This window comes from Vigna unguiculata, chromosome 4 (assembly GCF_004118075.2).
Source record: "Vigna unguiculata cultivar IT97K-499-35 chromosome 4, ASM411807v1, whole genome shotgun sequence".
Taxonomy (NCBI): domain Eukaryota; kingdom Viridiplantae; phylum Streptophyta; class Magnoliopsida; order Fabales; family Fabaceae; genus Vigna; species Vigna unguiculata.
Genome location: NC_040282.1, coordinates 30,133,170 through 30,156,249, shown reverse-complemented (window position 1 = coordinate 30,156,249; position 23,080 = coordinate 30,133,170). Strand labels below are relative to the sequence as shown.

General features: G+C 31.4%; 2 protein-coding genes across 2 annotated transcripts; one reads left to right on the top strand and one right to left on the bottom strand.

Annotated features, from left to right (window-relative positions):
• Positions 1 to 4,727: 4,727 nt before the first annotated feature.
• LOC114180720 (uncharacterized mitochondrial protein AtMg00810-like) lies at positions 4,728 to 5,156 on the bottom strand. The gene has a single exon (XM_028067019.1). It carries the CDS (start codon positions 5,154 to 5,156, stop codon positions 4,728 to 4,730), a length of 429 nt encoding a protein of 142 aa, XP_027922820.1.
• Positions 5,157 to 18,666: 13,510 nt separating this feature from the next.
• LOC114181834 (sucrose transport protein SUC8-like) lies at positions 18,667 to 21,770 on the top strand. Its single transcript, XM_028068429.1, has 4 exons — positions 18,667 to 20,023; positions 20,837 to 20,900; positions 21,019 to 21,062; positions 21,188 to 21,770. Exons 1-4 carry the CDS (start codon positions 18,785 to 18,787, stop codon positions 21,368 to 21,370), a joined length of 1,530 nt encoding a protein of 509 aa, XP_027924230.1. The 5' UTR covers positions 18,667 to 18,784; the 3' UTR covers positions 21,371 to 21,770.
• The last annotated feature ends 1,310 nt before the right edge of the window (positions 21,771 to 23,080 follow it).

Here is a 23,080-nt window from a genome sequence, read left to right as displayed (position 1 = left end):
AACAAAATAAACATATATACAATACATTTACATATATATATACAAAATTACACCAAAGGAATTCCATCCTTTAATTCCATACCACATGGCCACAACCATATTAACTGTGTTCTACGTCTTCTAGCGATTACCTCAAGATGTCTTGCTGCCACACCTATCGGCCACAATCGATAGAGCACGTGCGGGAAACTATACTATGGATCACACACCGTAACGCCAGGTGGAGTTCCCTATACGAACATAGTTTGTAACGTCCCAAGACTACCAAACTCGTTAGCTAATTACTGAGGAGGGGAATCTATCTAGACCCATCTGTACTGCCCACAACCAGCACACTCACACCAGCAACACTCACCAACTCGAGCTCAACTAAAGAGTTCCTTGTGTTCATCCACCATCCCGAGCCACAACTCGAGGGATGTCATTCTGAGCCACAACTCAAGGAATGTCACGTGCTTAACTCCTATCTCGAGCCACAACTCAAAGGATACGTTTCGAGCCACAACTCAAGGAATACCAACAAGTCGACCTTTAAGGTATCATAGAAGCCTTGTAGATCACGCACACCAAAGCAAGCAACCACAATTGCTTCACGGTATCGCCTGACGCAGCACTCTAGATGCCATGCGCATCAGGCTTCTAGACTGCCTGGCGGGGGACAGGTGTCGTCAGGTGCCAAGCGCCTCAGACACTCGAAAGTTGCAGACACCGCCTGGCAGGACCCTCCTCATAGCCAAGGACAACCGTTCCAAACCCTCTCTGATTTAGAAACTATCGCCTAGCAGTCTAAAACCACCGCCAGACGTTGTATCAATACCTGCACAGTACTGGTTTCTTTGTAATCCTACACCGATTTGGTTCCTCAATCCATGTATCAAGACTCACGATGTCTTTCACCAATTTAGTTGAATCACTTTTCCAATGGCTAATTTATTATCAAATTTCCTACTGCCATCTAAGTGCAACCACGCAAGTCTACAAAATTTGGCTTTCTTAAAGAGAACCTTATTCATCACTACCATACCATAAAGCACTCATATTACTTATTCCTTAATCATGGTTCTAATCATTACAGTCTTTCCCAACTCATTCTAAGTCACTCCTCCTAGATAGATCACAACTCACTCCCATCCCAATATTAGCTTTGGCTTAAGTTTCCATTCACTACTATCTAATTGTTTACCAACACTTCACTCTTAATCAAAACCCATTCACCAAATAGGTCAAGTTTCTGGACCCCTTGCACACAGCTTATCCAAATCCATAATTCATACTATGTCACAATTTATATAAGCAATTCGTAGAATAGCTAATACCATCACATTCTAAGTTAATTCGACCTCTTTAATTCATGCTCTAGAATTCTATCATCAATTACTCCAAGATATCACTAAACACAGTCTTCCACTTCCAATTAAGAGTATAACAGAACCCAACCCAATGCTTGCCATCATAGCCACGCAGTACCATTGCCCCTGCGTTGGCCAACCCCGTGCTGCCAAGCGGTACTTATAATTCTGGGCAATTTTCCAGAATTTAAGCACCTGCGAAGACTCCCTGAAAATCCCTTTCACCCAGAATTGACCAATTCCTCGCATATTTGTACCCTTATTTGTACTCAAGTGACAATTAACATATAATATTCCAATTCCAGTCCAATTTGAGTCACAATTTATTCCCAACTCACGAATTCTCAAGTTTTCAAACCTTAGAACGAGAGTTTGCTAAATCCTCCAAATTTCCCTTATCATCTCGTGAATTTCACAATTAATCATATTCATTTGATTAGTTAAAGGTTCTCATACCCTTTTCACGGATCCAAAGTAACCCAGAACCCATAAACATCTTGAATCGGTCCAAGACAACTTGCGTCGCCTGGCGGAAATTCATCACCGCCAGGTAGTTCAACCAAAACCCAGAATTCTGGGTTACATACACGCGTCGCTTGGCAGTATGAGTCGGACCGCCAAGCGGTTCTTCATATGGAACCCAAAAATAAGTATAAAATTGATGAGTCACCTGGCGGTGGTTCATCACCCGTTAGGCGATTTCTGGAAAAATTCCAGAAACCTTCAAATTTAACGTGAACAGCAAAGCTCTCATACAATAATAGGATTATTCATCATGCAATTAATCTAAGCATACAAATTAACGAGTATAACCCCCCTAACCTGGTTTCTTTTTGCTTAAAAGTGGATATTAGAGAGTTTCCTTTGATCACCAATGGCCTCCTTTTGGCTCTCCCCAATCCAGTACCCTTGTTGCACTCAATCCTAATAGCACACTCTAATTTTCGTATTCCTCTGCCTATCCAACAATGCCAACCAGAAAACCCCTCTCTTTTTCCCTTAATTGGCCACTAAATGGTGTCTTAATGTGGGTTAAATGATGCAAAACGAAAATAACATTAATCTAAGGTTAATTACCATTAAATGGTTTTCTTATGATGGTTTTTCAACCCTCCCTTGGCTGCTAGGATTTTCTCTAATCCTTCACATTCACGCCAAAACCAATTTTTAGCAAAAAGAAAGTTTAGTTTGGGATCACCAAGGTTCAAACCCATAATCATGCCAATACCAAATCAATGCACAACCATTCAACCAATTCATGTTTCATGATAATTCTTATAATTCTATAATTATATTACCACTCAACATGATCAAACATAATTATAAACTAAAAAACATATAAATAACATACATAAGACTTGAACCCAAGCCCTCTCACATAATAAAGTACTCTCAACCACTTGAGCTAGTACTTTTCCACATCACAAAAGTTAGAATTAAATGTCATAAAGGCTCCCACCATCCGCATTTATTAATTAATTAATTTTCATGGGTCTTGCATCTCCCACATTCAAGGTCGTATGGTTGATTCCATGAGGGACTATGATTTTGGTGATGATCATAGCAAGGAGTCTCTCGTACACCTTGAGACCACCAACATGAAAGGTCTTGATCTCAGCTCCAGGATTCTTCAAACACTGCCATAGTATTGCACTTTGTTGAACTCTTCAATAACACAAGTTTCACCTTTCCTCACTTAAACTCCTTTTTGCCTTAGTCAAGCAACATCCTTCCAAGCCTTCTTGGAAATCTCCATTTGAACCCCTTTGACACTTGACTACAGAGCATCATTTTTAAATTTCAAGTTGGTGAAAAATGCCTTCACCAAGTCAAGGTATATTTTCCCTAAAAGCTCAAGGAATATCTTCAACTTTTGGTGCTTGAGCTATTGAACGAGAGTTTCAAACCCCTAAGTTCTTAGCCATGAATATCTCAGCACCTTAGGAATGTTGATATGCTTTTTGGTAATATCTATGAGGAACACTTAGATGTTATCCTCATTTCCTTCAAACTAATCCTTAATTCTTCCTTGGTGTTCGTGATTTGGAGAGCTAGGAGTGGGAGGAGTGAAGTCTTTTTCCTCAGACTAGACATGGCGTTGTTGGTGACAAGGCATGATGACTGCAGGTGTGACTATATCTAAGAAATGTGGATGCAAATGCATGTTAGCAAGTGTAGTATTTATAGATGAACACATTGAATGCAAAATCAGTTAGTTGAATTGTGTAGAATTATTTCATTTAATTTTGTTTAGGTTATTAAAACAAAGTAAATGCATCATATTTCATAATCAAATTAAAGTATTATGTTTCCAATGAGTTTTCATGAGTATATCAATAAGTTTAGATCATGTGAAGTGCATGCATATTGGAATCACACCACACATATGTTTTATGGTCGATGCATTCAGAAAAGTAGCAAATAACTCATGCAATAGTTGTTAAAAGCAGGTTGTACCTAACCACGTGACCATAGCTTTGACCCAGACAACTTTTGAATCTATTTTATTCAAATATTTGTTATTTAAGTGAAATCAACGCATAGAATAAAAAAATCAACAGACTAAAAGTTCATCAAATCATAATTCTCTACACACTAAATCTGGTTAAGTGAAATTAACACATAGATTTGAAAAATCAACAAACTTAAGATTCGTAAAATTTAATTTGCTATACCTAGATAATGTTTAAGTGAAATAAACACAAAATGATAAAATCAACAGATTAAAAGATGTGCCAGATTATGTTTAATGCATACAATGACTTTTTTAGTGAAATCAATGCATATCAACTGATTAAAAAAATTGACAGATTATATTTTCAACATACGGTGACTTTTTAAGTGAAATCAATGCATAGATTTATAAAATCAACAGACTAACACATGTGAGAAATTATATTTTCTGCATACAATGACGATTTAAGTGAAACTAAGCATAGAATTGCGGAATCAACAGACTAACTATGACAATTCACATTTTATGCACACATTAGCTTATATAAATGAAATCAATACATGGATCAATTGAATTAACATGCTAAAAACACGTCAAACCACATTTTTCATATCTAATATGTCTGGTTTAGTTCTAAGATTGTTAAATCTATCACGAGCTAATGGTTTTGTGAACAAACCAGCCAATTGATTTTTAGTTTTAACAAACTTAATTTCACAATCACCTTTTTGTACATGATATCTAATGTAGTGATGTTTTATCTCAATATGTTTGGTTTTAGCATGTTGTATTGGATTCTTAGTTAGATTGATTGCACTAGTGTTATCACAATACAAGGGTATCTTTACCAATTTCACTCTATAATCCAAGAGTTGATGTTTTAGCCAAATCATTTGAGCACAACCATGACTAGCTGCTATGTATTATGCCTCAATTGTGGAGAGTGTCACGCGAGCTTGTTTCTTGCTATTCCATGCTATCAAGCTTGAGCCGAGTAGATGACATGTTCCACTTGTGTTTTTCCTATCCAATTTGCTTCCTGTATAGTCAGAATCTGAAAAACCACTAAGAGTTATCTTAGAATCACTTGGAAACCATAGTCCAACATTGATTGTCCCTTTTAGATACATAAGAATCCTTTTTGTAGCTTTATAATGTGACTCCTTTGGATTGGATTGAAATCTAGCACACAAGCATACACTGGATTGAATGTCTGGCCTACTTGCTGTTAGATAGAGCAAAGAACCAATCAACCCTCTATATTTGGTTGAGTCAACTTGTTGCCCAACCTCATCTACATCTATAAGGCAGTTTATGGCAATTGGAGTGACAACTTCTTTGCAATTCTCCATTTTAAACTTTTTCAGCAGATCAAAACATTATTTTTTAGGGCTTAAAAATGTCCCTTGCTTGTGTTGTTTGACTTGCAACCCTAGGAAGTAGGTTAGCTCACCCATCATAGACATTTCAAATTCACCCTACATAGCTACAACAAACTCTTCACACATAGAGTTATTATTTGAGTCAAAAATTATATCATCAACATACATTTGAACAAGTATAACATCAATTTCATGTTTTCTAATGAAGAGTGTTTTATCAATAGCATCTTTGGCATAACCTTTTTTAAAAGAACGTTACTTAGCCTTTCATACCACTGTCGTGGTGCTTGTTTCTTTGTTAATGGTTTTTGAAATCACTTTCTACTCGAGTTAAATGACTGTTATGAATAAAAATAAAGTATTAAGAAAAAAAATCTTCACAAAATGGTAAGGTTTATACTCATGACTAAATCAGGATTATTTTCTATCTTAATTCTAAAGTTTAGGGTACACTATGTTTTGATTGATATTTTTATACTATGTATTATTTGATATTAAGTTATACTTTGATTATAGTATAAAATGTTTAATTGTATTAAGTGCTTGTTTGTAGATTTTGAAGTTGACAAAATTTGAGTCGCTTACCTTTAAAATCCAGATATTATCTTTGGGATAAATTAACACTTTGTCAATTACATTCTTATAACTAATGATGAATAATCAATTACATTCTTATAACTAATGATGAATAGAAAATGATATCTCTAAATCATAAGAATATGATATAAATATTTATACATCGAATATATATATATATATATATATATATATATATATATATATATATATAGTATTTTAGATATAATGAGATTTGTACATATCCTTCAGTAGATTTATAAATATAACCACATGCCAGCAACATATCATTCGAGAAAGAAAGTTGATGTCATTTTTAAGATAAGTAGGTGAGAATTATCTATTTTGATTTTTCAAAATTAAGATCGAAACATATTCCGAACTAAATAAACAGAGAATTTATGTATATAAGCTTTTAAAAGAAACTTTATTTGTATTAGTTAATTAGAAAATTAAAGTATATATGAAACCTCAAAGTGGAGAATAAACATATCCAAACTAAAGTTCAAATCCACGTCAGAATAAGATTCCTTTATATAAAAAAAATAAAAATGGATAACAAAGAATGATTGTCAACCTATAATATTATCAGTATCTTAAAGTAGTAAACAATATGTAATTATTCCCTAAAAAAAAGTAATGTGTAATTATAACTCTGCCAATGAGAAATCTTTACACAGTTTGAAAGCAATAACTGAAACGGTTGGGCACGCGTGTTCCTATTTTAAGAAATAAAATACAAAAAGTGTGTGATTATCCTATTTATTTGAGGGAGAAAAAGAATTAAGAAAAATGAATTAGAAATGCCGAAAGAAAAAATAAAATACATATAAAATTTAAAAAGGGAAAGTTGGTGGATAGATAGACCCACCGACACCGTTTTGACTTTGAAGTCCAACTACCACCGACTCCGAAGAAACCGAAGACCGATGATGTTATTTTGCCGCAGATTCATCGCAATGTTACACGTTTTCACATAAAATTTTATAGTTAAATCAGAATAACAAGATTTTCTACATTCACTTTAACTATGATTTTAGATTATATAAATTATAAAGTTCTTTTCTCTTGCAATGGTAAAAATTTCAATGTTTGAAATCTATCTGTGTTAATTACTTCAAACCAAAAAAAAATGATTTTAATCACACAAGTTTCAATTGCACAAATTTAAATGGTTTATCATGCATAATAATAAATTTCTTAATTTTAATTATTCCATGAACTAGAACTAGAATTTATGAGTTGTCTAAGAACTAAAATTGTTTATTGCAACACCTTGTAACATTTAACTTTCAATTGCGACACTTTGTAATATTCAGTAAATTAATATAATTGAAACATGAAAGAGTGAAATAGTATAAGTATAAATGATATTTCATAGATTAAAGATTTAGTTAATCTTATATTATATTTTTTATTGACCTAAAGGATCACTTTTATAAAATTAGATTGTAGTTTGGCATGGCATTGTTCTTTTTAAATAATGATTAATTTACTATTATATACTATTTCCATTTTCAGTTATCCGTTCAATAGGGAACTTCAGTTGACGAAAGAAAAAAAAAAAAAAAAGAAGAGAAGTATATCGAACTACCCTTCTTTTTGTTGTTTTATAGTTGACTGATTATTGGGAGAAAATCTTATTATTTGTTTTGACAAAATTGTGTTTTTTCTTTAAACACAAATAAAGAAAAATTGGATATGATCTAATACATTTAAGTGAACCACATAATGACTTTTGTCAGTAAATATTAATGATGTTAGGTTAATAATAAAAAAGACCAGTGTAGAGAATTTAAAAAAAATAGTATATAATAACTTTTTTCTTTAAATATATCTTTTTATTAAAAATGAATTTTATAAAAGATATATCTTTTTGAGTAGAGTATTCTTACCTTTATGTTATAAAGAGTTATCATATACTATTATTTATTACATCTCCCAAAAGGAAATAAAACACTGAAATGTGTATACAAGACATCTCAGGACAGATTTAAGATTATGTTTGATATTTTCAGCTCCCATTCTTATAATTAAATTTTATTAAATTCAGATGAATGTTGAAGAGTTCATTTTATATTGTTTTTTATTTATTTCTAATATATATATATATATATATATCAACAATACCAATTCTTATTTATACTTTTAATTTAATTTTTATACGTGGTCTCACATTACTTAAATTTCATTTATTATTTTTTAAATCCAAAATATGGACAAAAGAAAAGAATATATATATATATATATATATATATATATATATATATATTAATTAGATTATCTAACAAACTATAAATATTTTAGTAATTTAAATGAGAACGAGGATGAGGGTGGAAATGGACATTAGGACTGGGACGCGTAAACATGTACATACTCATACGGGTGATTGTGTATAGGTTGATTAGGGATGTTCACTTCTTATCAGTTAGTTAGATGTCATGTATGATCAAGTTGGTTAAATTATACATGAGGAAAGAATAAAGTGATGTTAAGTGCTAACTAGCATATTTAGATCGAGACCAAAGATTATCTTTAGATTTTGGTAAAACCCTACAAGAGGTAGTGAAAAGCATATGCAAGATGAGTTCAGTATATCAACCATAAACAATTGGGCAAGAGTAAAGGACGAATCAAGTTGTAGATTTGAGGTTGAGAGTTGCTTTTGGGAGTAATGCCTCGACTAATCTACATTGTTGAACACTATATCATTTATCATAAAGGCAAGGTTTTCAGTTAATTAAGGTGTTGAGAACGGTAAGTCGTGCAATCTAGGTGGTTGTTATAAGAGAAAATGAGGAGAGTATGTCCTTATGTTCTACCTAATGAGTGAACTTTCGAGGACGAAAATTTTTCTTGTTGAGGAGAATGTGAGGACCTATAAAATGGTATTTTAGAATTGATAGTGGTTTTAAAATAGTGAGACTCAATTATTTTAATATTAAAAGGATTTATACAAATAGGAGGTTTTATAAACAAGTTTCATTGTTTTAAACACATACAATCTCTCTAGAAATCATTTTTCTAGAGTTCTTTGATTTCTCTATAAGAGTTCTCACACTTTGTTTGTCTGATTGAAGATTTGAGATCGTAGGAGTAATCCTTGTGACAAGCTATTTAAGTTGTATCGATCAATTTCATCAATCGAGTAAGTTGTTATTTCCCCCCTTTTCATATGACCAATTTTTTTTCTTTTTCCAAGTAAACTTTTATTGCTTACATGTGCTTTTTGAATCATCAATATGACTCTCTACTGATCAATGATCCTTATGGTAGGTCCTGATTATTCTTGTGATGTCTCTATGTGTAGTTAAAACATCTTGTGGAGTAGAAAGTGTTTTAGAAGGTTATAGTTCTTGGGGTTGTTTTCATAGGTGAGGGAAGCTAATTATACTTGTTTTAAGTTGAACTATTTGGTTGGTTATATATATCTATGTTGAAATGTGTTATGGACTTTGATTTAATATGTTTTATATGTGTGTTATTCGTGTGTACTATGATATGTTGAAAGCATAAATTTTATGGTTTGTTTTTTAGTCGTAATGCCATTTTGAGATTCTTTAATTGAGTAATGTGGCCTAGCTTGAGTTAAAAACATGAAATTTTAAGTGTTTGAAAGTGTACTAAGTGCAAATTAACTTAAGAAGAGTCAAATTGCTCAATCAAAACTCTAAAAGGGAAGTTGTCGATATAGATACATTGTTGTGCGACGTTGTAGTGCCATTAAGACAATGGCAAATGACTTTGGAGCATTGGACATTACTTTTGGGCCGTCAGCCGCTCTTAAATCAGTGGGTTGTAGGGGTTGTAGCACCCGACACTACTTTTCCAACATCGAACATCACCTTGTTTCTTTGGTATGCGTCATCTTGGAAAAATGTGATTACCACTTTTAATCGTCGGATCGAGCTACAATTTTGATAGCAGGTCATGGACATATTCATATTTAATTTGACTGTTGCGATGTTTGATTTGAGATTTGTGGTTAAGGAAATGTTGTTCACTATTTTTGATGTACTTAATAGAAAATACATGATGTAATTTTTAATGTTTCCTTTGAGTTAAAAGATATTTGGTGAGTTTGGAGGGAATTCAGATATATTTAATTGAATTTTTATCCCTGAATAAATTGTTATGCAATATACTTATGTATATGAATGAATGATAATGATATAGGTTGTTGAATGTGATGTTATGATGATGGAAATGGTGATGTATAGTGATTTTCCCAAGGAGGGAATCTTATCATGTGTGATTTACTAGGGTGTGCCTTGAGGTAAGGACTACTCTTTTTTGTGTAACTATCATGAGCTCTACTAATCATTGATACTTATGTAGAGAAGAATGATTAGGTGGTGAAAGTGGCAAGAGGTCTTGTCGTAAGGACAACTCTAGGGTTCTTATGACCGGCGAGGAACTAACCTTGTGTGGTAGCTTGGTAGAGTAGTTATTTCCACCACATGTGCAAGGCTTCACAAGTCTGACTCAATTGCACGTATCCATATAATTGAGTTTAGAAGAGTCTATGATTATATAGTTTATGTTTGTATGATTAGAAGGAGTGCATTGTATTATGATACAACATGTTTCATTAATATATGATATTATTTTTTGTAAATTAGCTTATCCTCTCTTGTTTGTTTGTGTGTTATGTGTTATATTCTTCTTTTTGCAATGATCATCTTATTGTTGTGAGCAAATGGAGATGTAGGTGTAGAGGCACCTTTTATGGTTGAGGAACCAACTGCCTGGGTGCTTAAGCATTGTTATATCATGTTATGTATAGTCTTGTAATAGAACTATTATATAGTAGCTTGAGAATGTATGTGGGTGAATATACGATATACATTAGATTATTTGTCTTCTGAATATGCATAATGAAATGTTTCATTTTAGTAGTATTATGCTATCAAAATGGGATGTTACATTTACAACCATTATGTTATGCAATGGATATTGTGAAATTTATTATTTTTTCTTTTGCTAATTTTACATAATTCACCTATTGGACCAACACTCACCTAAGAAAATTTAACCCTGGAAGGATAATGGAACAAAATAAGTGTCAATTTGATTATGCTCGTCTGAATCCCTAATGTAAAAATATATACAGATCCTTATCTTGATAATTAATGGGTGTGAAATTTGTGTCATATCCTTATCCATGTTGAGTAATAGATATACTCATACTTTAGTTCAAACACTCTAATATTCATTAAATACTATTAAAAAATCACATCAAATAAAACATTATCGAGAATTCAATGTAAAAAAGATACACATTTCCTTCTCTTCAATGTTAAATAAGAAGGAAAGTGTTATAATTGCATAGACTTCAAAATAGAGTATGGAATAATTGAAGATGTTTCAGTAATTTAAAATGAAGGTGTGTATGAGAATGAAACATATATCTACATACTTATCCTCATCCCCGTAACGAAATTAAAAATTTGGATATTGTTTCAATCTCAATTCATTTGTCATTTGATTTCTTGACCAAAACCATGTTTTCAACCATCTTATGCACATGATCTCTTTGTTGAAATTTACTTCTAAGAGCTTCTCTACTTCTTCATCAACTGGTACACATCTTTCATCCTTTATCTTAGTTTTCTCTAGGCCATGGGCTTGACTTGGGGGAGGGTGGCAAGCTTGTGGCACAGAAACTCTATATCAATATTTGGCATATTAGTTGGGCATCATGCAAAGAGGTAACCATTTTTGCCAATACCCTTTCTATCTCACTTTGTAGGAGATGATTAATTGTATTCTTGACCTTTGTACATTGACTTTATTGGTGACCTACCTAAAGGTTGATCTCGTTGACAGAAGGAGCAAGATCTCACTTGTTGGCTAAATAGGGATGTGAGGATATCTCCGTAACAAGCAGGCATTGCTCATTTTGGATCTTTTGTTGAACCTTGATGATTTCACAAAACTCTAAGACCTTATATATTTAAATAGTTTTGTTAGTGGTAGAGGTCTTCAAGAAGTAAGGGGTGATTTTAGGATGAGTGCGTAGCATTTATAAGCTCTCTTAGGATCGACCTTTATAATATTGATGGTGTCTTCCTCAACTAAAAATTTGATAGCCATGTGGGGTGGACATGATCACTTTCATATATTAAGAGTCCTTCACTCTATGAGGGCATTATAGAAGGTATCCACATCCACCAGAATATACCAAATTATCAATGTCCGATATAGTTTAGGTGTCCTAAACATCATGAGCAGATCGACACAACCTCAAGTATAGAGTCTATCCCCCATAGATCCCAACAATGGATTCAGGTAGGATTGAATAAGAGTTGATGGGACATCAAAGTTATAAAAGATTGACTAGAATTGAACATTAGTTGAGCTTCATTAATCAATGAGGACTTTGTGCACCTGCTAGTTGGCTATAGTGGTGATTACAAAAAACGAATCATCTTATTTTGGGTCATTAATATTGAAGTGCTCGTGAATAGAGAAGATAGGTGGTAAGGATTGAGATAGGAATTGGCTCACCAAGTTGATACTTCAACAATATCACTTTATGTCGATTTTGAATTACCAGCTCCCACAAGTCCTCCAACAATAGTGTTAATGCTTCCTTGGATATCAAAAGTATTTTGTTGTGATTCCCTTTATGTGTTCTTGGGCTGAGGGAGGGCAAATTCTTCTGGTTGCTACCCCCGACCTCTTCCATGCAATCCATCGTGAAAACCTTTGTTCCTAACTCTACAACCTCCACCTTGTCCTCGACTGTGTTTAGCTTAGAAATTTTGAACAAAACAATCCAAGGCATCGAACTAAATGAGTTATTTGATAAGATCCTTAACTTAATTTTGTAACATATCTTAGTCATTTGACATGGGTTTTGGTGGTAGTTGCACATATTACTTGGACTAGCAAATGATAAACTAGGGCATTTGTTTAGGCTAAGGAAATATGATGAAGAGATCCCCATTAACTATGAAAATTAAGAAGAAAAACAAGTTATTATGGAGTTGATGGATGCAAATGAAGGAATGGTGACAATTACATATCAAATATATGAACTACAAGCACTCAAAAGAAATGGTGTATGTGTATCTTAACTGACTACATTGATAACAATGAAACCTTACAAAATACTATTTTTAGGTATAATTTTTTTATTTATAGTTTTTCCAATAATTTTTGTTCATGTACCTCTAGAAAGGCTATATCTAATAAAATATTGCTTAATTTATATATTCATTTATTTTCCTACACCTCACACAATTGTTATACTTTGAAATGTATTAGTTGAGTATTTGTTAGACTAGATATTCATATAGAATTGTTCACTATCACATTAGACAATTGTAGCACAAAAGATAACATGATTTAGAGTTTAAGGATAACTTATAGTTGGGCACCCTTATGAAAAAGGATTTTTGCTTCATATGCATTGTTCAACACATATCCTTAATTTTATTGTGAAATAAGGGTTAACAATTGTAGAAAAGAGGGTGGGAAAAATTCAAAAAGGTGTAGAATATTGGACAACACCTAAAAGGATGAAAAAAATTAAGGAAAAAATTAAATAGTTGAGAATTTCTTTCACTAAAAGTTAAGCCCAAGTAGATGGAATTTCACTTATAACATGTTTGACATTTCCATATGTGATAAGGATATGTTTTTGGTTAAAGCAATGTGAAGCTTAATACATTTCTTTGCTAGTTGATTTTGCAGTTTGAATTTGCAAAAAGAAAAATTGTCAAAGACTATGACTATTTAATGACATCACAAAATATATTTGTAGTTCCAATTACCTAACTACCGATATCTTTTTTCCAAAGATTTGTAAGGTTAAGCATGCAATAGATGATTGGATTAAATCTTATAATACAATCATTCAAAATATGGTAGAACAATATTATATAATTTTAAAAGTTATTGGAGTGTTATTATTCATGATATATTAGGAATTGCTTCGATTTTGGATTTGAGGTACAAGATGGACTTGCTAGAATATTTTTTTATATAAAATTGCATGATATTGATTATGATATAGAACTTGGTAGAATTTGTCAAGTGCGCTATGATTGGGTTTTGAATATTAATAAAAAAGATGAAACTTCTTATAAATCTACATTATGAGAGGATTGGAAGGAGATGATGATGTGTGTGATTTTTTAGAGTTTATGGCCAAAAAGAAAAAAATAGAAATGCATTTATAAAAACAGAGTTGGATTATTACTTGAAAGATGAAAATTTGCCAATTACACCATACTTTAGTATCTTATCTCGATGGAAAGTAAATGGATTAAATTATTCAACCCTTCAATTGTAAGGGATGTTTTAGCTATTTTGATAGTAATTGTAGCTTTTGAATATGCTTTAAGCATTGCTGATCAAATATTAAATTCTCATCATAGTTGAATTCATCATATATATTACTATATAGGCTTTGCTATGTATTAGAAACCGTTGTTGTACTCAAATTATCTGGATAAGTTACTCAAGTTTATTAATATTTATTGTTAGTTAGTGATTTTTAATGAATTCTCACTTATTATTCTATATTTCATGTTTGTAGGTATTAAAGAATCTAAAGAAATAATGTTGTAATGACTGAAAACGAATCTAATGATGAAATTATAATATATTTTAATAACTAAATGTTTCAATTTCATTTATCATATCTAATTTTTCTCCTTTGTCTTCATGTAGTATATTGAACGCAAGTGAAAATTCTCAATGTTTGCAAATTGTAGAATTAATAGATATTCTTTATTATCATAGAATTTTAGTTATTTGTAATTATTTACTACTTTGTATAGTTATTTGACTTTTACCCAATTGCTATTCGGTATTCTAATTTAATTTTTATAGAATTATAATTATTTCTTAATATTTAACATCGAGAAAGAGAGCATTTATTCTCATTAACATAGTGTATGATATTAAACAGTTGCATATTATACTAACTTTCGTTCCTTTTTTATTAGTAAAGGAACTAAATTAAAACATGAAATTACGAGACATATCTACATTTTAAAAAAAGACAAATAAGAAAAAAATGTGGTTATATATATATATATATATATATATATATATATATATATATATATATATATATATATATATATATATATATATATATAATTATATTGTGACTTAAATATTAAATAATCATTGAGATTTAACATTTGAGCGCATGGAGGGATAAAAAAAATTGTATCTATCGATATTTGTAGTTAAAATTTGTGATGAAGATTAAATGAATATTCTTAATGTATACTTGCGAGCGAATAATGGATTTGGATGTTTAATGACTTGATTGATAATAAGATGGGTATTAATATTATATATCTGAACCACGAATATCCATTATCAGTTAATGATTATTAATAAATTTTATTTGAAGTTTTTTATTTAAATTCAAACGATCAAAATAAAAGTATTAATGAAAGAAATATTAATCATGAAATAATCATTTAAACTTTGATTTCACATTTTTTTTATTCTTTTATTTAGACCTGTGAATTTAAAGTTATTTTCCAAAAGATTATTTTTTTAAAATTTATATTTTGACGCAATTAATTTTAATTTTTTTTCTTAAAAAATCAAATTTATTTGAATTAATATTTCATTGAGCAATTTGATTTTAATTTTACTTAAAAATTATTTTTTATCTGAATTTATATTCTAAATATTTGTTCTTAAATAATTTTATTTAAAACTAAAAAAATGTATAAAAATATTTGTTGGTACTGTAATTTGATTTAAAGTTTACTTACAAATTATTTTTTATCCGTATTTACATATTAAATATTTTTTTTAAAATAATTTTATTTATAATTAAAAAATAAAATATAAAAATATTTATGGTTAATCAGGATATCCACATATATAAAATAAATCTACATGTAATTCTTCATGGACATTTAGCATATCAGGAGACAAGTTTTTTTAAAAGAGGCGAATAGTATGTAAATACTACATGTATCCAACTTATCCGTTGTCATCTTATTCTGAGTTATTTTTTCAAATACTATTTTATTTTGCTTTAACAATTTTTTTTCTTCAAGTGAATGTTCACCTCTCATATTTATAAACATGAACCTTAGATATTTTAATTATTCCCTCAATCACACATTTATCCTAATGAGAAAAATAAAATAAAAGGCAACATCATAGACAATTCAAGAGTTTGAGATAATTATAAAACAAATTTAAGAATGAGACCTTTTTTTCTGGGGGACCTAAAACAATTAATACTATAAATATTTTTTTGAGACCACTTTTCCTTGGAAGCCTAAAACAATTACTACTAAAAATTGTTTTTTAAAAGCTAAAGCATTTAATACTAAAAGAAATTTCTGAAGCTTTTTTTTTCTTGGAGGCTAAAGTAATTAATACTAAATGTTTTTAAGACCTTTTTTCTTAGAAACTTAAAACAAGATAAAACAATAATAAATTTGAGTTCGGTTTAGTTTGGATTAGTTCTAAAATATATCAATTTGGACCATTAAATTTTGAAAAAACAAATATCCACATCAATCTAAAAAATTTCAATTTTAATTCATTATCAAATATTTTAAATCGATTTTCTGTTAGTTTTATTTTTAATCAGTTCAATTACGAACACTCATCCCCCTATAGTATATACTAATACATGTTTTACAAAACTTATACTATTTTAAATCTCTCATACTTATTATATATTCTAATAATCATTTGTTATATTTGGTGTTACATTATATGGATCTATTGGATGTTTACAAACTACATCTACATCTACATCTACATCGATACTATGATTGATATTACTACTATCACTTTATAGATGTTAAAGATAACATTTGTCCTTTTTTTAAGAAGTTTGTCTTAAATCAATATACCCAAAGTTTTTGGTTTTGAGGTTAGATTACACAATTTTTTTGCTTAGATCCTTCACCTTGAAATATGCTGACAAATTTAAATTTGTACTGAACATTAATTCGTCATAAACTTCTAATGGAAAGTAAATTACAATTTTCTTATGAAGAAAAAATTTCCTTAGATAAATAAAAAAATATCTAGAAGCTATTTAAAGTTATATATTATTATGTTGGCATGGAGGGCAAAAATTATGTTATGTTATTTATTAATTTTTAAATCAATAAACTTTTTTCAATCGAATAAAATATAATATATATTTGCTTAAGTCCACATTAATTTAAGTTTGTATCTCACTTAAATTTGCATTTGAGAAAAAAATAATTCTTGGATCAAGTTTTGAATGACTTTTTCATCAAATTTGTATTGTGGAGCAATACATTGCAAGAATGTGGTCTCGATTGCTCTAACAAAACAATAATCTTCAAGTGCTGACCATCATTCAGATAAACCTTGGTCTTTGTATTTTGTGCTTCTAAATCCATTGTACAATACCGTAGGACAACTTGCTTTTTCATAAAATATAACATTTATTATATGACTTATTATTGAGAATATTTACGAATTTTTTTATTTAAATTAATTTTAAAAAATATTTTCATTTTTAAAATTATCTTTCAATTTTAAAATTAATTACGATTTTAAAATTAAAAAATTAAGATTGAAATATCATAAATATATTATATTCGATTATATTTTGTTATATATATATATATATATATATATATATTATAGAAATAAAATAATAAATTTATTTAAATAAAATATCTTTTATATTTATCATATATCTTATATCTTTCCTATTTTTATAACTTTTAAAATATTTTAATATCTATAATATTTTATATTTATAATTATATAATTTTTAATATTTTATATTATAATACGACTATTAAAATTCTTTATGAATTTCCATTCTAACATCAAAAGTCCCACGATCAAGATCAAAATGCTTTAAGCAAACGAAAATGTATAATGCAAAGTATTTTTTAAGTGGAAACTTATAAATTGATTTTACTGTTTCAAGATTAATCTGTTATATTATCTTCCCAAAAATATCTGAAAAAGCAAATCATAAATCACAGTCGTTCACATGCATCCACGCCACAGCTAATAATCAGAATCGATTTTGGTGTTCCCTTTTCCCACTGGTGTATGAATCCTGATTCCTCATATCATTATTAGTATTTAATTTATTATTTTATATATAAAAATTAAACTAGTATTATTTTACTCAATCTTACAACCTGAAACTCTTCTTTTTATGTTATTTTTCTTATGGCATGGTAAAAGACAAAAATCATGCATTGTACGTAAGCCCTCCTCCAGTCCGTGTTCATGCCAGGAGGTCTATTTTTGTCTTTATCCTCATTTTTCAAAGCCCTCTCTGCTGTTAATAGTAATAAACTCTCATTATATTGGTTGCTAAAATCACCCCACTCTTATTTTAACAGTCACAAGATTGCTCAATCAACTCATGGATCGCTCTGTGCACCCCTGTCTCTATTTATACTCTGTCCTATCCATTAACTCATATAGCAGAACCCTAATTAATATATAGATATTGTATAATATATACACCTACTTGACTTTTTTTTTTAATTTTCTTAAACTCTACCATATATTATATTTACACTTTTTTCCTTCTTCTTTATTTTTTTAGCGGTGTAATTACAGAGAAGTCATGTTGCAGAATTTTTCTTACACCTAAAGATTCTTCATGTAACAGTGAGCCGAAATTCATGCATCGAAGGGGTAATAAGATAAGATAAAAGATAAAAGTAAAATCACAGCAATTCGAGGAAGAAGCTGAGAATACTAGGACCCATTGGACTTTGAACCCTTTCTCTCTCTCTCTCTCTCTCTGTATCTCTGTACAAAATAACATATGAGCAGAAAAAGGGATAAACTTAATTATCCATTATGAATTATGAAAAATATATCCACACACATTAAGCTACATTTCACTGTCTAAATTTAGTTGAATCCTTTCTCCCCACGCTATAAAATCCCACACTCCCTCTTTCCTTCCACACACAACACATCTTCTCTTGTTCTTCCTCTTGTGAGAAAACAAAACACGCTGAGAGACAAACAAGGTTTCTCTCTTTCGAGCAAATTTCTTCACCATGGAGGCACCATCTCCGACCAAACCCATTGACCCAACAAAGCCTTCCATCACCACCCTCAGTGTGGAGGCCAGCCAGGCCGAGGCCAGCCCACTCCGAAAAATGTTTGCGGTGGCGTCCATAGCCGCGGGCATACAGTTCGGGTGGGCTCTTCAGCTCTCTCTGCTCACCCCTTACGTTCAGCTCTTGGGAGTTCCACACGCCGCAGCCTCCTTCATCTGGCTCTGCGGCCCCATCTCCGGGCTTGTGGTGCAGCCCATTGTGGGCTACTACAGCGACAGAAGCACTTCTCGCTTCGGTCGCAGACGCCCCTTTATTCTCGGCGGTGCAGTGGCTGTCGCCATAGCTGTGTTTCTTATCGGTTATGCAGCCGATATAGGGTACGCAGCCGGCGACGACATAACCAAAAAAACCCGTCCTCGGGCCGTTGGGGTGTTCGTCATAGGATTTTGGATCCTAGATGTCGCTAACAACATGTTACAAGGTCCTTGCCGTGCCTTTCTGGCTGACTTAGCCGCCGGCGACCAGAGAAAAACGAGAATGGCAAATGGGTTTTTCTCGTTCTTCATGGCGGTCGGCAACGTGTTGGGATACGCAGCGGGGTCTTTTAGTGCTCTGCACAAGATCTTCCCCTTCACGGAGACCAAGGCCTGCGATGTTTTCTGCGCCAATCTCAAAAGCTGTTTCTTTTTCTCGATCTTGCTGCTACTGTTCTTGTCCACGGTGGCTCTCATTTACGTAAAGGACAAGCCCGTGCCGCCACGGGCGGTGCAAGAGGACGCGCAGCCCTCGTGTTTCTTTCAGCTCTTCGGAGCGTTGAAGGAGCTGAAGAGACCCATGTGGATGCTCATGTTGGTGACAGCTATCAACTGGGTCGGCTGGTTCCCCTACTTCCTCTTCGACACCGACTGGATGGGTCGCGAGGTGTACGGCGGATCGGTGGGCGAGGACGCTTACGCGAAGGGGGTGCGCGTGGGGTCTCTGGGACTCCTGTTAAACGCCGTCGTTTTGGGGTTCATGTCGCTGGCTGTTGAACCGTTGGGGAAAATGGTTGGCGGAGTGAAGAGGCTTTGGGGCATCGTCAACTTCATTCTAGCGATTGGCTTCGGAATGACCATCGTCATAACCAAGGTGGCGGAGCACGAGCGCCACTTGAACCCCGCCGCCGTGGGCCACCCCTCCACCGGCGTCACAGTTGGGTCCATGGTTTTCTTCGCCGTTCTCGGAGTTCCCCTTGCGGTAACGTTTTCTCTCTGTTCTCGACGTGTTAAAAACGACTGCGTTTGGTTTACTGATTTTGGGTTACAAATTTACAAATTTCGACTTTTCTTTCTAAATTGATTAAATCATTAACCCATCGTTTCGGTAATTAAATTATTCATTCAACTTTATGTTTTAATCCCTACATCTTAAAAAAAATCGTTTTTTTCATACATATTAAATATTTGTTCACATGCATATTAATCCCTACATCATTTTATTTATATTTATTCAAAAATAATTATGGACAAGCGTGGTGTTGGACAGCGGTTGGGCCGTACCTAGTTGTCATACATACATAAATTCTCTCACAATATTTTTTAAGGCTATTTTTTTTATTACAAAATAAGTTTATTAAAAAAATGCAAACAGATAAACATCTAAGAGTGTTTCTTCTTGGAAAAGAATTAATGCAAGTTTGTAATTTTTGATCACTAATCTTATAAAGAATCTTGAAAAGTCTAAAAAAGTGGACTCTTTTGACTGGTGGAGTTTTGGTTTGGACTTCTTGTCAGTCTAATATTTTTGGCAGGGATTACCTAATCTGTGGCAGACACTGTTCATAATAATTCATTCACAGATTGAAAAAAAACATGTTAAAAGAAAACATACCCTTTATTCTTTATGTAACAGCGAAGTGAAGAAGCTACATTAAAAACGAGGTTTATTGAATCATTAAAAAACAAAGTACGAGAAAAAGCTGAACAAATGAAAAGCTTAAAAATGATCTACTTGCCTTAAACTAATCATGTGTCTTAATTAAAACTAATTCTGTATTTTCTATGTGTTCAGATTACTTTCAGTGTTCCGTTTGCTCTTGCATCAATATACTCAAGTGCTTCAGGAGCAGGACAAGGTACAAATCAATTCAAAACCTGTCTCAATTAGATCATTTTATTTATTTATATTATAATCATACTTTGGTCCATTAATTTATTCAATGGGGTTTCACTAATTAATTTTGGTTAATTCAGGTTTATCATTGGGAGTCCTGAATCTGGCAATTGTGGTACCACAGGTAAGAATTGAGATACTGACATTTTTTTTTTCTGATTGAAGCAGAAAGATTCTTTGAATACGAGCATAAATTATTAGTGAATTATTTGAGTATGTATTTACACACACATGTGAATGTACAAACAGATGGTGGTGTCTGCACTGAGTGGTCCTTGGGATGCTTTGTTTGGCGGCGGCAACTTGCCGGCTTTCATGGTGGGGGCGGCGGCGGCGGCGCTGAGCGCTATAATGGCGATTGTGTTGCTGCCAACTCCAAAACCAGCTGATGAAGCGAAGGCTGCAAGCATGGTTGGAGGGGGCTTTCACTAGTTGATGGAGTTTTTCAATGTTTCAGTTTTGTCCCCTGCTTTGTTAGGAAAAAAGAAGACCAAAAAGAAAGTAATAATTAATAATAATAAGAAGGAAAAAAAATTTGGAGCTGGTGTGTAATTAATTAATTAATTATGTATTAGATCCAGCAAGTGGTACTACATATGTTGTTTTTGTAGCACCCACTGAACATAGTAATTGTAGAGTTTGGTGTGACTGTACAGAATTGCAGTGCTTGGAGAGGACCTTCCTAATCTATAAACATAGTCTGCTAAGTTAAGTGTTCAGAGGAATGTGGTGACTCCAGAGTCAACTCCAACACTTCATATCCTTCGATAATATTAATAATAACAATAAGGAAAATGCAATGTTCCTTTTGCAATCTTTTCTTTATTACTTACACTTTTATCTCTTCCTTTCTTCTTCTTCTTCTTCTTTCTTATAAATGTTGTTTTAACATAACACTAGTTTTCGTTTCATTTTTCTTATTCCCTTCCTATTTAATGTATCAAAACATTCTACTATTATTCTCTTTGTTCATCTATTTTGATCAATAATTTTAGAATAAAAAATTAATATTTATCTAAATTAAGTTTTATTTTTTAAAAATCAATTTTAATTTTAGAGATTAAAAATATATTTAACACTTAATTCTGATATATAACCTTCTTACAAATAGAGTTTATTATACATACTTAGTAAAATAGTTTGGAGAGTGTTTTTTTTTTTATATATGTAAGTGTACTTATTTCATTACTCTTATTTCTTTAATTACCAATAATATTGATTAATTAAATCATTAATAATACTAATTTCTCATTTTACTCTAAAAAAATTAGAAATATGGACTTTACTTTAAAAAAAAATTAAAAAGTAATATATCTAATCTTTAAGAATATTAACCTCCAACTCTATCATTAAAAAGAAAAACATTATAAATGGTTCACGGAGTTAAAGATTTAAACTAATTACCCGTCAGGACAAGAAATTTTTTGAATAATGATATATATTATTGAAGTGACATTTAAAAAACTAATAATTTATATAATCTAAATTTTTATTTTGTAGTGCGCTTGTATTGATTGTATTTACATTTAAAAAGCTAATAATATTACAATTTAAAATCATTAATTGCAATATAACGAAAAATCTCTATTCAATCATGAAAACTCATAAAGTAGAATACCAATCATACTACCGTTAGAATTTTATTTGGAATTGTGTAGATACAACAGTGAAAAGTTGAAGGTATAAAAAAGCTGGAAGAAAATAAATAAAATAAATAATTACTGTGTTGAATGTTGATGCACGAGCACGACACTGTGTGGTAAGGGTGCGATATGCGAATGAGACACAACTGTCATGATGAGCCATATTCCGTGTATCTCTCACATTATTTGCAGCATTAAATATGGAACAAGTTACTAAAGCTAAATTTCAATGTTTTTACTAAAAATATTATTATCAATACCACATTTAAATAATTTTTGGTCGACCTACAGTTTTTACTTTCTCTAAAATTATTTATAAATTTATTTTTTAATAATTATTTATAGGCCTTATTATTAGTTTTAGTTCATTTAATATTAAAGAAATGAAATTGCTAATTAATATAATTCAAATAAAAAAGATATTTTAAAACTAAGATATAGTTAGATTGTTTTAAGTAACTGTAAACCCCTTTTGATTTCTTTTGTTTCTATTTTATGA

Coding starts and splice junctions, on each gene's coding strand:
- LOC114180720 (XM_028067019.1), bottom strand. CDS start 5,156: ATGGAGAATTGCAAAGAAGTTGTCACTCCAATTGCCATAAACTGCCTT.
- LOC114181834 (XM_028068429.1), top strand. CDS start 18,785: ATGGAGGCACCATCTCCGACCAAACCCATTGACCCAACAAAGCCTTCC. Junction 20,024..20,836: donor TTCTCGGAGTTCCCCTTGCG/GTAACGTTTTCT, acceptor CTATGTGTTCAG/ATTACTTTCAGTGTTCCGTT. Junction 21,063..21,187: donor TGGCAATTGTGGTACCACAG/GTAAGAATTGAG, acceptor ATGTACAAACAG/ATGGTGGTGTCTGCACTGAG.